General features: G+C 54.4%; 1 protein-coding gene across 4 annotated transcripts in view; it reads right to left on the reverse strand.

Moving 5' to 3' along the window:
* MFSD4A (major facilitator superfamily domain containing 4A) overlaps positions 1-14,408 on the reverse strand; it is a 28,631-nt gene that overhangs the window by 9,996 nt on the left and 4,227 nt on the right. For 3 of the 4 annotated variants that reach the window (XM_019752491.2, XM_019752490.2, XM_019752493.2), the window contains exons 2-6: positions 8,112-8,310; positions 7,205-7,465; positions 3,854-4,022; positions 3,343-3,458; positions 2,049-2,222 (exon numbers count right to left, since the gene is read on the reverse strand). In XM_019752491.2, coding sequence (XP_019608050.1) covers positions 2,049-2,222; positions 3,343-3,458; positions 3,854-4,022; positions 7,205-7,465; positions 8,112-8,310 — 919 coding nt within the window. Of the gene's footprint in view, positions 1-2,048; positions 2,223-3,342; positions 3,459-3,853; positions 4,023-7,204; positions 7,466-8,111; positions 8,311-10,877; positions 11,608-14,408 lie in introns of those variants that run through there. The other variant, XM_019752494.2, reaches the window with a different exon arrangement.

The following is a 14,408-nucleotide window of genomic DNA, read 5'->3' on the forward strand; positions in this document are numbered from 1 at the left end:
CCTCCTCCCCAGGTGGCAGGGTTGATGCACTCTGGCTCTCATCCTGCCTCCCACCTGCTATAGGCTCCTCATCCTGACCTTCTGGGCCAGAGTACACTCTCCTTTCCCTTGCGCAGCTTCTTCCCTGGCTGACTGTAAGCTCCCTGAAGGCAGAGAACTCTTCTCACAGAACTCGGCACCCCTGCAGCTCCCTGCAGGAGAGCTCATTAGCCAGCAGCAGTTGAGACCCAGGACAAAGCTGAGCACTGGGTCACCATTAATTTAAAACTGAGAGGGACACTGAGGGGTAGTTGCAGTGAATATGAGACAGTCCCATGGCAGCTGCAGCATCAGGAACTTGCTCGGGGCTGTTCCGCTGTAGGCCCAACAGGGTGCCCGCTCAAAGCACCCAAAATGCTTTAAAAGCCATCCAGATGTCCAGGCTCCTCTCCACACCCCCTGAGTCAGAATCCCTGGGGTAGTGGCCCAGAATCTGCATTTTCCAAAAGCACCTCCAGGGTGTCTAATATAGTTGGGAATCCCTTGCTCTCCGATAGTGTTTTCCAGAACTTGCTTGATGACATGAGCCCCTGGGTGTTTGTTAAATAGAGAGATTGCCAGGCCCCTCCCCCAACATTCTGATTCAGAGTCTGGGTTAGGCCCCAGAATCTGATTTTACTTTTTAAAAACCATCAGCGCCTAATTCATGTGGCTGCTTCAGACTTTCTTCCTTCTCTCAAACCCAGATTCCACGCCCCCGCCCCCCCCAGCAGCTGGCCTTGTGTCCACCAGCAGCGCTGGTACCCTCACTGTTCTCTAGCTCTTCTTCCCTGCGTCATGTCCCCCCAGCTCCACGGAACAGGGGCCTCCCTCCTACCTGAGCTCCGCACTTCCTTCCCCGCCCCCAGGGCCCTCTTCACTCAGCTCCTCTCAGACAACGGTATCTTCACAGACCCCCCTCCTTACAGGCTTCCTCCCTTTCTCCTCTGCCTACAAATAGGCCCGGACCACCCCGACTCCTGTCAAACAAAACTCCCTTCAGCTCAGAAATATTTGCAACACTCGTGCCTCCACTTCCCATCTCTCTTTCACCCTCAGCCTCTTGAGTTTGGCTTCAACGCACCCAACCTCCCACCTACCTTCAACAGAAACTTCTTTCTTGAAGGTCATAACTCAGCACAAGGCCAATCTCAAGGGCCTTTCTTGGGGTATGGGGTTCTTCGGTTTGTGTAGCCCCAACATTATTTCTCAACCTCCTCTCCACCCAAAACTCAACCCAAGGAAGGCCTTTCTGACAATATATTGGGCTACCTGGAAAGGTAGTGAGTTCCCAGTCACTGGAGGTGTTTAAACAGACTGTGTACCCCTCCTCTGTAAAGAGATGTTATAGAGGTGATCGAAGCCCTAGTGGGAGATTGGGCTAGATGACCTTTCAGGAATCTGTAATCTGGACCCCTTTGTCATAGATGGTGACATAGACATACATCAGGGTGAAAGTCTTAACCCATCGCTCAGGGCCAGACTTCCTGCCTCCTGGGCAGACCGGTTCCTTGAAGGCAGCCTACATGCCAGTCTGGTACTTGAGAATCACCTGGGAGAGTTTCCAAATCCAAGTTCCCAGGCTACAGCCCAGAGAGGGTGATTCTGAAGGCCAGGGGCCTAGGGGATCCCTGGCCTCCACTGGCCACAAGGCTCTGACCAACTGGGCACCGAGGTGAACACGGGGGGATCAAAGCCAGCAGCTGCTTCCCTGCTACTCTTGGCAGGTTGTCAGCTGGGATCTGCCCCACACATAGCAGCAGTCACCTCTTATAGCCCTTTCCTTTTATGGGTACAAGATCAGGGGCCCAAAGGGAGGAAAGGACTTTTCCAAGATCACAGGGTAGGCTCCACCTCCTGGATTTCCATTCCTTCCGCACCAGCATCTCGCCTCTCCACTCCTGTCCTCTCTCTATTCCTCCTGTCCCACCCTATTGGCAGAGTCCAGTCCTGAGCAAACGTCCTGGGGCAGTGGTAGGACCAGGAGTAAATGGTTCTCCTGGGTCCCCAAGAAGTGGAAGGCCACTTACCACATTGATGAAAACCATGGTGGCTGGGTTCACTTTGGAGGAGATGGGAATGGAGACAAGCTGACCCAGGGTGATGAAGCCCCAGAAGAGGCTGGGGAGGTAACCGGCCACCTTGTGTCCCAGGGACAGCGGCTTCTCCACTGCATAGCTGTACACAAAGGTGGAATATGCCCCCTGTGGAGAGACAGGCCCTGCTGAGCACACCTGCCGCACAGCCAGACCATAACCTTGGGAAAGGAAGCCTGGCTGGGCAAGTGTGGTGTGGGTGCGGGGAGGACTGGTCCAGCTCCTAGAGGCTCAACACAGGGTGGGTTTGGGACCAAGACCATACAGTACACACAGGCCCGAGCTGAGAACAGAACCTGGGGTGCCGCAGTTCCCAGACGGCACCTGTGGAGGCCTAGGGGTTCCAGGGAGGTGTATGTCCACAGGGAGCCCATGGGGTCTGGGCACACAAGCACTGCGGCCCCCTTCACCAGAGCAGGGCTCCAGTGCATGTCTTATTTATGAGGATTCCACAGAAAGTGTTTTGTTGGAGGAAATTTGCTGCAGCTAAAACAAACAAACAAAAAAAAGTGTGCACAAACATCTCATTTTATAGATGGGAGGGTAAAGAGAAGTGACTTGCCCAAGGTCACATTGAGAGTTGGAAGCCAGCCAGTACTGTCACGAGTGCTTTCCACCACGTCACCTAAGTTTTCAGGTTCTTTTCTTTGAAGAGTCCCTCAGATGGCAATCAGTTACTTAGCCATTCAAAACTATCCTAATCCAATTCTTAGAGATTTCTGGCAAAAGGCATTAAAAAGTGTAACAGGTCCAAAGGGGGCTGAATAGCTGGGCCAAGATGCTGCCTGTAGCTTGTTTCCAACATGGCTTCAGAAGCCCAGGTGTGGAATGGATTCCAGGAAGCGGAGTTCCCTACAGTTTACCTAGCATGACCTCTGCTTGAGGGATTAGGGCTCTGCTCTTTTAAAAAATGTGGGTATCCTATACTCAGTAACAAATCTATACGCCCCATCTACAGAGTTATCAAAAATACAAATAATTGACCAGGACAGAAGGCCATAGGACCAAGGGGCTGTGAATGAGTCTGGAGACAGTTGCCCCCAGGACTTCTTCTCAGTTTAAACTTCTGGAGTGCTGTACTACTTTGGAGCACAGCACTCCAACCATTTAAACTAAATTTTACAGGTGAGGTCTCCAGGAAACCTTGCTACCCTTCTCTCTTGCCATTCCCAGACTTGAGTCTCGGTGGATGGTCCCCCAAGAAGGTACCCCCCGAGGGCAGGCTCACCTTCATCCCATCGGTCATGAACAGGACCAGGGCAGCTGTGATGTGGATGGCGAAGAAGGAATACGGGGCTCCTTTGAAGTTCTTCCGTTGGCAGCAACTGAACAGGTCCCCATGCGCTGGATGAGACAAGAACAAGGGTGAGTCTCAGCCTCGGCTCCCTTTCCTTTGCACGCCCAGGGGAAGTGGCTGACAGAACCCTGGAAGAATGGGGGGCCACTTACTGCCTCCTACCTCCTCTAGCTTCAACCGTCTGTTAGGAATAGCCCCTGTCCAGAGGTCAAGTAACTTGCCCAAGGTCACACAGGCAGAGTTAGGAGCAGTTTGGAGCCAGAAGTCTGCCTTCCTCATTCTCTTGGCCAGGTTGCTCCATCCCCTGCCTCACCAGACCATTGGTGCCAAGGTTCTTTTCCAACCATTATCACCTGTGACCTATGGTCACCCTCTGGGGGAGGGGTTACCAGAGGAGCCTCGGTGTGGGGCTGTGAGCATGAAAGTTCATTAGAGCCCCCACCTGGGTGTGGCTGAATATTTGGGGACAGCGAGGAAGCGTCTTCCTTCTCAGGAGGCTGTGTCTCCAGGGCGAGCTCATCTGCAGACAGGAGCAGGGGCCTCCTCTGAGGGCAGCAGGTCAGCAGCCGCTCTTTGGACAGCAGATACAGCACAGCCATGGGCACTGGGAGCTGGGGGTGGGCAGATGGTCAGGAGAGCCTTGTTCCTGTCAGGCCCCCGCTTCCCATGCCTGGCCTACTCCGACAAGCCCAGGTGGCTCATGTCTGCACAGTCCTGGGAGCAGAGAGCTCTTTTCCAAGGGTGCCCAGCTATTTCCAAGGTGTCGCCAGCTATTGCAGCCCTGACTCAGGGCAGGCTGGGTGTCACTGCTGTCCAGCCTTAGCCACATTCGTTTCCCTAAAAAGACAGGTACTTGTCACATGCAAAGCTTGGACTCACACTGGGCTTCCGCCGGCACAGGAGAGGTGCCAGAGATAAACTCATTTCCGCCTGGATCCTGCCGGAGCACGGCCTCTCACACTCTGTCATGCTGGTAGATCATGTGTTGCTTTACAAAGAAGTTTTGCTTTCGTTCATCACAGCTCAATAAAACATGCTGGGGGGAATTATTATCCCCATTTTCCAGATGGGGGCAAATGAGGCTCAAAGTTTTCCCTTAGTCAGAACCTATTACAGAACCTAGTACTGTAAGAAGAGACCCGAGTGGTAAGCTAGAGACCCAGCGAGCATGAGTGCTGGTCACACCACTGACTGGGGACAGAGCAGGACTGGAACCTGGGCATCCTGATTCTGCCCAGTGCCATCTCCACCTCAGAAGTTGTCTAGGTGATGTCACACCCAAGGAGGTTAGAGGTTAGAGGCTATCCTCAGGGTCTTCGTGTCTTGAGGGACATGGACTCCTTTCGATTAACAAATGAGTGCTACGTGCAACACGCCCAATGTTAAGTTCACTGCTATTTACATTAAGCCACTTAGGTTTTATGAACTCCCCTGGGCAGTGAGAAGTGTTTCCTGCTTCTGAGGTTGCCTGGAGAAGCCTCCACCACCTCCCTCTGGTACCCTGGCTGTCTAACCACGCTGCTGCTGGAAGCTCCTCATCCACTCTAGCCTCTGCCCTTGCTGCTGCAACCTCATCTAGTTCCTCCTGCTGAGGAAAAAGGCAGCTCAGGGAGCGGCAGAAGTTTCTCAGAGGCTGAGGGCTCCTCTGGGCTGCCAGGCGAAGCTGGCAGGTAGAGGTGGAAGTCAGCAACTGGCGGCCCCTGCCTGGGGCTGCTCTGCGGGAGCCTCTCCTAGCCTGGAGCCAGCTTGGTTCCCACGGGCATTTTCTCAAGTCACCTGAACACCACCCCTGTGCTGACACCTCCCTGGGGGCACCTCGGGAGCCTCCTTCCACACTCAAAAATAAGTCAAAGTCAGACTCTGCCTGGCCGAGTTAGAGCCTGAATGGGAGGAGACAAATCCAGCCTGAATGGGAGGAGACACAACCCCTGCCCTCAGGAGTCCCAGGTCTGAAGGGGAAGATGAGGCCCTCCCTCTAGTCTGATGGGGGAAACAGGAAACCCACACACAGAGTCCTGCAGTGGCAGAATGCCTGGGTGAAGGCCAAGGGGAAACAGCTGTAAAAGGGGTGCGATCACTCAGGTGGGGCTTTCCAGAGAGGTGGGTGGTGGGCAGGACTTTCCAGACGATTAGCTGGCAGTGCCACAGGAGTACACCCCATCTGTAGAAGCCCATTCAGGGAAGGCAGGCGCCACCTAAAAGTCAGAGTGCCAGGTGGGCTGTGCCTGTGTGTGTGTGTGTGTGTGTGTGTGTGTGTGTGTGTGTGTGTGTGTGCGCGCGCGCATATGCCCACATGCTTGCACAGCCTCGTTTTCCTCTGTGGTGGACTGTTTATCTTCAGACACAAACCCACGGAGAAGTCCGGAAATCCTGCAGCAAACAAAGTGCCTCCAGTCTGTTCCTCATGGGGCAAGAGAAAACAGACCCTGGGCTTGTGCTGGACCTTCCGGCTTCCTGGTCCCAGAGTCCCCGCCTTGACATTGTACTGACAGTGAACCTCCCCTTCGCAGGACCCCTTGGAGAGCACAGGCCCAAAGCTGCATTGTTTCCAAAACAATGATGGGCACAGCAGAAAAGGGAAGGAGCAGAGGGAGAGATGGGGGCATTTCTGAGAGCCCCCAGGGCGCTGGGGCTCCAGACTGGCCTGGCCTCTTGTAAGGCCCTATCAGGGCCTTAGCCAGTGATGGCGTGACAGCCTCAGCCCTGCTGCTCAGTGGCACTGGGGTGCCTCAAGAGCCCCTTTCAGTGCTACCCGCACAGCGTTGTTCTGAGGCCCAGCGGCAGCTGGGTAGCTGCTGTCATGCCTGAACCCAGCCTCCCTGCCTCTGGAAGGGTGACAAGCATGTTCAGTGCAGGAGAAGCTCTGAGTCAGAGTGCTAAGCCACATGGCGATGCCATCCCACCACAGCCAGCAGGCCAACGGCCGCCTGAAATACCCGCTAGGCCCAGCCCATACTCGGCCCAAGCCAGGAGGCCAGGGCTGCTCCTGACACTGTTCCCCAAGGGGGGCAGGGCTTGGGGTGGGGGAGTCTCCCCACCTCTCCCTCTGGCCCCAGCCTGGGCTAACATGGGAGAACCCACCTTGGGGTGGGGGAGTCTCCCCACCCCTCCCTCTGGCCCCAGCCTGGGCTAACATGGGAGAACCCACCTTGGGCTGCACAGCATCAGAGGAAGTTTCCAGCAGAGACCAGAGTCAGTGCTGACATGGTAGGGGGGGATGTGAGCTGGGGGTTCAGAGGGCACTCAGTGTCCAACCCAGTCACAGTGCTGCCATCTCCCTGCTCTGCTCCCACCAAGGTGGCCTTGGCAGGCAGGGTCCCTCAGAGGTCGTGTTATTTATCTCCCGGCCGCCACAGGAGCACCCCTCACAGCAGGGCACAACACAACCCCACCAGCTATGAAGTGTCCTGGAGAGGAGCTCGGTCTGGTCTGCGATGCTCTGGCCCAGGGCTGGCTTCATCTGACCTTGGAGGAGAAGGGCACGTTTCCCACAGAGCTTCAGATGACTTGAAATTTGACCTTGATTTCACTAAACTTGTTCACCGCTTTACCTCCCTTGGGAATCGCAATCACAGGGTGTCACAACTGAAGGACCTCAGAGATGATCTTCTGCAACCCCTTGGTGTTCAGATGAATCCTGAGGGGTGAGTTCTCCCACCCTCTCGCCTTCCTGAGGACACACCTCAGCCCCAGCCCATTTCTCAGAATCAGAAGAATCCGCACTGAGAGCTGGTATAGACGTACATGCGACTACCTTCTAGTCCCCACTCAGCCCTGCCCCAGTGGCACTTACGTTGATCAGGGCCATGATCCAGAAGGCGTAGGACATGTGCGTCTCTGCCCCATCCTGTGGGGACACCCCAGGCAGCGTCTGGTTGGACCAAGTCCGGGCTGTAGTGTGGGGCTGGCCCAAGACCCTGGACGCATGGAACAGGAGTCTGCCGGAGCTGGCGTTGGCTGTGCTATTGGCAGGCAAGCAGTTGGTCTCCGACAGGAAGGGGTCAGCAATCAGGGGACTCAGCAGAGCCCCAAAGCCCACAAAGAAATGGAGAACCTGGGAGGGAAGAGAGGAAGGATGGGGGGGATGTCAAGCTTCATACCCCATTCCCCACCTGTGTCCCATCTGGGGAGCTCCTGCCTGGGCAGAGCGGGGAGCAAGGGAGTGAGAGGCAGGAGAGGAGAGGAGTGAGGTCATCTCAGCCACCTGCTTGTTCTGGGACAACTTGGTGACAGCGGCCAATCCCCTCCCTCATGCTCCCTCCTTTCCTGAATCTTAACCCCCAGAGGGGGGCTGTTCCCATGTTAGCATCAAAGGGAAGGAGGCTTAATAAAGGGAAGGGCTGGACTGGAGTCCTCGGTAACCGGTAACCGGGAGGACAAGAAAACAAGACATTCAGAGAGAGGGAAAGAGACAGGAGCAAAACAGCAAGGCCTCCCGTCACTCTATTTCCTAGTTTACAAACCACTTTCTGGTTCGCACTTAGATTCCCATGACCACCTGCAGGCAGGGCTCATTACCCCATTTTACAGATGAGAAGACCCAAGCCCAGAGATAGCTGGTCAAACTAAACTGAGACCCCGGTGCTCTTTCTGTGTCACCACCCCGGCCTAGGAGCAAAGACACTGAGCCCTGGGGAGAGATGGACAGATGCACAGGGCCCTCCCCACCACCCAGCCCCACACCTGCCCAGTGGGTTCACCTGAAGGAAGACGGCCGAGTCCTTCTGGTAGATCCTCACCAGCTGCATGTTGGCCACAGTGTCAATACAGCCCATGGCCAGGCCCGCCAGCGCCATGACGGAGGCCAGCACCTTCACGTCACTGCAGAACGGAATGACGGCAAACACCAGGGAGATGGCCAGAGAAGAGGTGAAGAGGGCCCACAGTGATTGGGCCTGGCTGCGGTCACAGAGGGGTGAGGTCAGTGGGGGGCCCAGAGCCCCTCAAAGGGAGCCCTTGTCCTCCACATACTCGGTGGCCCTGGGGGACAGTCCCCCCACCTTCTGGTATCTGAGGAAGGAGCTCTGTCACTCAAGCTATGGGTTGTGGGCAAGATGTTTAATGAGCCTCAGTCTCCTCTGAGAACAATCCTTGCCTCACAGGTTGGTTGTGAGGACTCGAGAGACCATGTAACGGGGAACACATGGGCCTTAACAATGCATAACTGCTATTATTTTACTTATAAGCAACTTTATATTGTTTACTTATAAACTATTAGAGGGGAATCTGCTTTGAGCATTTCACGGGAACTGTGCCACATGCATGAAACTGGAAGTGGGCTAGGGGATGGAACCTGAACCCCAAATCCCTGAACTGCTGCAGGGCGTCCTCCCCCTTGCAGGTCCAGACCTGAGCTGCATGAACCAAAGCCACAGCTGAGACATCTGGGTAATTCTGTGACCCTTCTGTGGGCAGAGGTGTTGGGTTCTGTGCCTGGCAAGAGTCCGGAAAGAAGGCCCTGGCCATCTCCACTGAGAGGTATCCCTTCAAAGAGCCCACAGCAGGCCGGCTGAGGGCCTGTCCCCCATGAGCGAATGAATGGATGAGTGAACAGATGAATGGAGTGTTTAGGGCTCTGTCAAGGTCTTTTCGGTGACTCTGTCCAATAACCAGACTCCCAGAGAAAGGTAGGAAGCCTTGTATTTTCTGGGACAAGGCTGAAAGGCTGGTGTGGGGGGAAGGAGATTGGGCAGTGTCAAGGTTCTCAAAGGAAGAGGCTGTGGAGGAACTTTATCAGATTATGAAAATTTGGGGAGCCCTCAATCAGCCTCTGTGGCTGCTGGACCTGGAGCGGGGATGGAGTACGCGGTGAGAAGACATGTCTGAGTTTCCAGCACATTGAGGAAAAGAGAGATGCCTCCAAAAGACCCTCCAGGCTGTCTTTTCCTGGGGGCTCTTGCCTCTCACCCCTTGGCTCTCAGCTTCTCATCTTGCCAATCTTTGATTAAATCCTTTATCAGAAGGGCTCTGCTGATAGCAGCAGTTCGTTATTTTCTATTTTCTTGTTTTCACGTTGGTCCGCTGGGCAGATGACTGATCGTGACCCCTGCCTGCTCCCAGCTCAGAGCTGCGTGAGGGGAGAGGGAGAGTTCACTTCGCCTCCCCCTCGCCCCCACTTCCTCCGCCCCCACAGACTGTGAGGAAAACAGGGAGGTTGTGTTGTGGGAATGCCTGTTCAGGTCCCTCCTGATGACCCCTGTCCCCCCTGCATCCCTGCTTTGCAGTCCCTCAGCACTGCCAGCCGGGGCCGCCCGCTTCCTGAGCTTCAGGTGTTTCTGCTTCCCGCAACCGGGTAGGTGCATCTTACTTTCATCTGTGTTTGACACAGAGGTGATGCCCACACCTCTATAGCAGCTCTCTCTCTCTTTCCCCTCCTTTCCCTGAATAACAGACTAGGCAGGCTCCTGGGTGGCCTGACTTCAGGAATAGCAAGAGGGTCCCCTCTCTCCCCTTCAGATGTTCCCTGCATTGACCTGGTACACAGGGAGGGGTGACGTTTCCACCACCTCACCACTCTGCAGTGAAGCGCGGATGTCCCAAGTACAAATTCTCTCTTGAAGAATTAACACATTATTATACTGTCCTGAAAAACCTGGATAAAAGTGGTTAGTAATCAGTCCTGCAGCAAAGTCCCGAGGAAACGGGGCCTGGGACCAGTCACTGACATGGGAAGCAGCTGTGGGGAAGTGTGGGAAAAGAAAATAAGTTTACAGGACAATGACCAACATTTGTTTAGAGTGTCTAAGACACTGGTGCACATGACAGTGCTGTGAGGGGGACTGTGTAATTGTTGACCCACGAGTAAACTGAGGCTGAGAAAGTAGCACACAGAGCCTGGACTGAAACCCAGGTTTTCTGGCTTGATATTCCCTAAGCCATGCTGTTTTTCCATGGCGAGACAGGATAGAGGGAAGGGAGGAGAGAGAGCGAGAGAGAGAGCTGGTTCTGGGCCACAGATCCAGCCAGGCTGGAGCATGAGGCCAAATTCTGCAGTCTGGTCTCAGGAAGCAGCGGTGAACAGCTGTAGTCGCTAGAACATGAGCCCGCAGCGGTCCCTCTGCTGCTGTTAAGGGAGCTCCACATGCTTCATATAATAACTGCTGGCTCCACCACAGGCCTCCCAGGCATCTGCCGCTCCTGTTCATTGTGGGAGCCCAGACACCGTGCTTGGCCCCGAGAAGGTGCTTAATCTGAGTTACTGGATGTTGCTAGTGAAACTGGAGCAGTGCTTGAGGAAGGCTTGTCTTATCACCGTACACACGGTGGCCTGGAGAAAGGGACTGGAGCCTGTTAGGAGACCGACGTGGGATTGTATAGGAGTGACAGAGACGCAGATAGAGACACAGAGACAGAGACACACCAGGAAGGTGCTGAGTGGAACAAGGAGGCTCAGGAGATGGGGAAGGGCCAGTGGCCAGCGGGCTGCCCTGTCAGGTCTCTGCTCTCTCCCATTTGTATCCTCTCACCTTGTCATTCTTCAGAAGGACACTCGATGCCCACAGGGTGTTTTCTTGTTCCCAGGCCCAGTGACAGGCAAGAGGGAGGGATAAAGAGAGAACAGGTGGAAAAGAGAGGCTGGAGGGAGACTGGCCTGGGAAGGCCCCTCCCTGCGTCCCCTGCCACCCCCTGGACCATGTCCAGCTTGCCACCCGCCAGCTGGAGCTGAGGAGGGCCAAGCCCATACTGGGCCTGGGGTTCCTGGGCATGAAGGGGATGGAGACCTGTTCCCAGTGAAAGGACAGCTGCAACTCAGGAGACCTTGGGTTTGGATCGCAGGCTGCCGCTCTCCGTTGCTTCAGCAGGGCTGTGCCTATGCATTCCAAGTCAGCCTGAGCAAGTTTCTTTAGAAGAGCATGTCGCTGCCAAGCAAAAATGAGTCCCAGATACATCCCAGAGCCAGACTGAAATACACTAATCGGCTTGGTCACTTAATGGTTTGGTCACCAGCCCCTTCCAGGAATGTGGGTAATTGAACATTATGAAATAATGTCAAAAGAGCTTTGGCAGTGAGGATGCGGCGGGATCTGCAATCAGACTGGTCCTACGCCCACCTCTGCTCCCTCCAGCGGGTGGCTGAGGGCAAGCCACTACACATAGCCCTCTGATAAAATGGGGACAGTAGGCTCTGCTCCTGAGGCTGCTGTGTGGCGTCAGTGTGATGTTCTAGCGAATTCGCCTTTGCTCACTTACTGGGATCTTCCCCCCCCCACCTGTGGCCCCCTCCCAGATGCTCATCCCTCCACACTGGCCCTGGGCTCCCCCAGAAAGCACTGCCAGGCCCAGAGAAGCATATCCTGCAGGAGGGGAGCAGAGGCTGGTGCCAGCTCCTGGAGTCTCTCCCCAGGCCCTGCCTCCGTTCCTGCTGCAGCGCTGTCTGGAGTGACCCAGGAGGCTGGTCCAGTAACTGCAAGAGTGACAACAAGGACCTACCCCTCATGTTACAGATCAGGAACCCATCCCAGGCAGGCAAGGAGTGCTGAGTAACGCCAAGCAGGGATCCAGTTTCTTGACTCCCAACCCAGGCAAAGGCCTGCGTAGTGTCACTGATCTGCCCTCCCCAGGTTCTGGTTCGGAGGTGAATTAGGCTAACAGAAGAAGGGTCCCACTCCCAGGAATGGCCTAAACAGTCCAGGGAACCCTTCCTTAGGAAGCCTGAAAAATGTCCAAGTTACTCATTGACAGCTCCACATGGAAGGCGCAAACGGGGAGGGAGGGCAGGGAGCCAGGTCCTCCCCCAGCCTGGCAGTGGCTCTGCTGGCCCTGCCAGTTTGCTGTGTGACCTTGAGCACACTGCTGACCCTGTCAGCCAGGTGGTCTGCCTTACCCACAGGGCACACGTGACCACCGGGACTTGGCCTTCCTGTGAGCATCTGCTCTGGCCCTCTAGGTTCTGTGACAAGATGAGGAGCTGCTTGGCTTCGAAACAGGGGAGGGGCCCAAGCAGTAAGGTGTCAGCCAGACTGTCCTGCCCCCCACTGCCCAGGGGTGGGGAGAATTGCTGCTGAGGCCCAGCCCCTTACCACCACAGACTGAGTGACCTCAGGTTGGAATGAGTGACCCCCAGAAGGGGCACTGATATTCTCCTCACATTTTTGCCACAAGGATCCCCCTGTCTGCCCTGGATGATCTCCTTCCTTGAAGGACCAGGGGACGGGCAGAGTGCAGAACCGAGGAGGAGTCAGAGGCATCCCCAGAACCTCTGCACCCCAAAAGGGCAGGCAACCCCCAAGAGAGGAGGGGGAGCCTGGGACAAGAAACGGGAGACAGGGCACCCCCTGGGCAAGCTGGAAACTGCAGCTCAAGCCAGGGAGTAGTGAAGGGGCAGCTTAGACTGAGGAAGGGGCCGGAGGAGCAGAGGCCTCCTCCAGCTGGGTCACCCTTACACTGACACCCCAGCTTATTCAGGGCCCTGTTTTAAGGCTGGGGGTACCAGAGGGAGGAACAGCTAAGCTTGTCTTGGGGACATCCCTACCTAAGGCAGGACTACTCTGGTAGACTCAGGTTGGGGCTGCACCCTTCGCATGATGACGTGCCCTGGCCCAATGTGGTGCTGGGCTCGCAGGGAGTGCTCCTGACACATTGGCCGGACTTGCACTTCTGTCAGCCTATGACACGCCTCCCCCAGTTCTCTGCATGCATGGCTCGCTCCTGTCATTCAGGTGTCAGCTCAAATGTCACCTCCTCAGAGAGGCCTTCCCTGACCTTCTGTTACTCACCCCCAACTCTGCTACTCTCCGTCCTTACCCTGCTTTATTTCCTTCATTTTACTAAAATAGTCTTCCAGAAGGTAAGCTGCATGAAAACACAGTCTGGCTCAAGAGATATTTGTTGAATGAGTGAATAAAGGGGTGGGATGTGTCTTGAGATGTTTTTTTAATTAAAAAAAACCTGAGATAAAATTTACATACCATAAAATTCATCTATTCGAGGTATACAATTCAATGAATTTTAGTATGTTCACAGTTGTAAACCCATGACCACAATCTAAATTTAGAGCAAAGAGCAAGATAAATCTGGACCCATTTGCAGTCACTGCCCACTCCTCTCCAACCCCCAGCCCATGCAGCAATTTATCTACTTTCTGTATCTGCAGATTGTCCTGTTCTGAACTTTCGTATAAATGAGATCACATAGTGTGTTATCTTTTGTGTCTGCCTTTGTTCATTCAGCATAATGTTTTCAAGGTTCCTCCACGTTGTAGCATGTATCAGTACTTCATTCCTGTTTCTGGCTGGATAATATTCCATTTGATGAATATACATGTTGATGGACATTTGGTTTGTCTCTACTTTTTGTCTATCATGAATAAAGCTGCTATGAACATTCATGTATAAGTTTTTGTGTGGACATATGTTTTTAGTTCTTTGAGGCATATACCTAGGAGTAGAATTGTTGGGTCATATGCTGAGAAGGGTTTTTAAAGCAAGAAGCATTCCTGGTGATATACGCCCATAGGCTTTCGGCCCAGGTTTGCTGCTTGCTGAAAGGTAGATAAACTGCTAGAGGGAGAGATACAGGCTGTCTAGATGGGAGACCAACCAAGAGCCCGACTCCGGAGGGAACACGCTTTTGTATTTCAGGGACTGCAGCGGCCAGCATGGGGAAGCAGGTCTGAGAGTGGCCTGGAGAATCTTGCAGAAAAGACTGAGTTTCTCACAAGGGGCAGGAGAGAGTCAGAGCTGGGTCTTGGGCAAGGCAGGACTTGCACGAATTTGAGGGAAAAGGTAGAGGAGATAATGAACAGGGCAAAGAGGGGAAGAACGCAATAAGCCTTCAGTCAAGTGGGCACATGCAGGGGAGAGGCCAAGGTGAGCTGGGAAACTAAAAGCCATTTATCTACCCTGATGCCTTTGAGATAAAGGGGTCTCCCAAACTGCCCGGAGTGGTTAGACAGGTCCCCAAGAAACCAGGAAAGAAATCTTAACCTTTTGTCTAAATACCCCGTTCCTCTTTCCTGTCTGACAAAGCACATACCTGTACACCCTGCCAGCCAGATG

The sequence above is a fragment of the Rhinolophus sinicus genome, linkage group LG17, assembly GCF_036562045.2.
Source record: "Rhinolophus sinicus isolate RSC01 linkage group LG17, ASM3656204v1, whole genome shotgun sequence".
In the NCBI taxonomy this organism is placed as follows: Eukaryota; Metazoa; Chordata; class Mammalia; order Chiroptera; family Rhinolophidae; genus Rhinolophus; species Rhinolophus sinicus.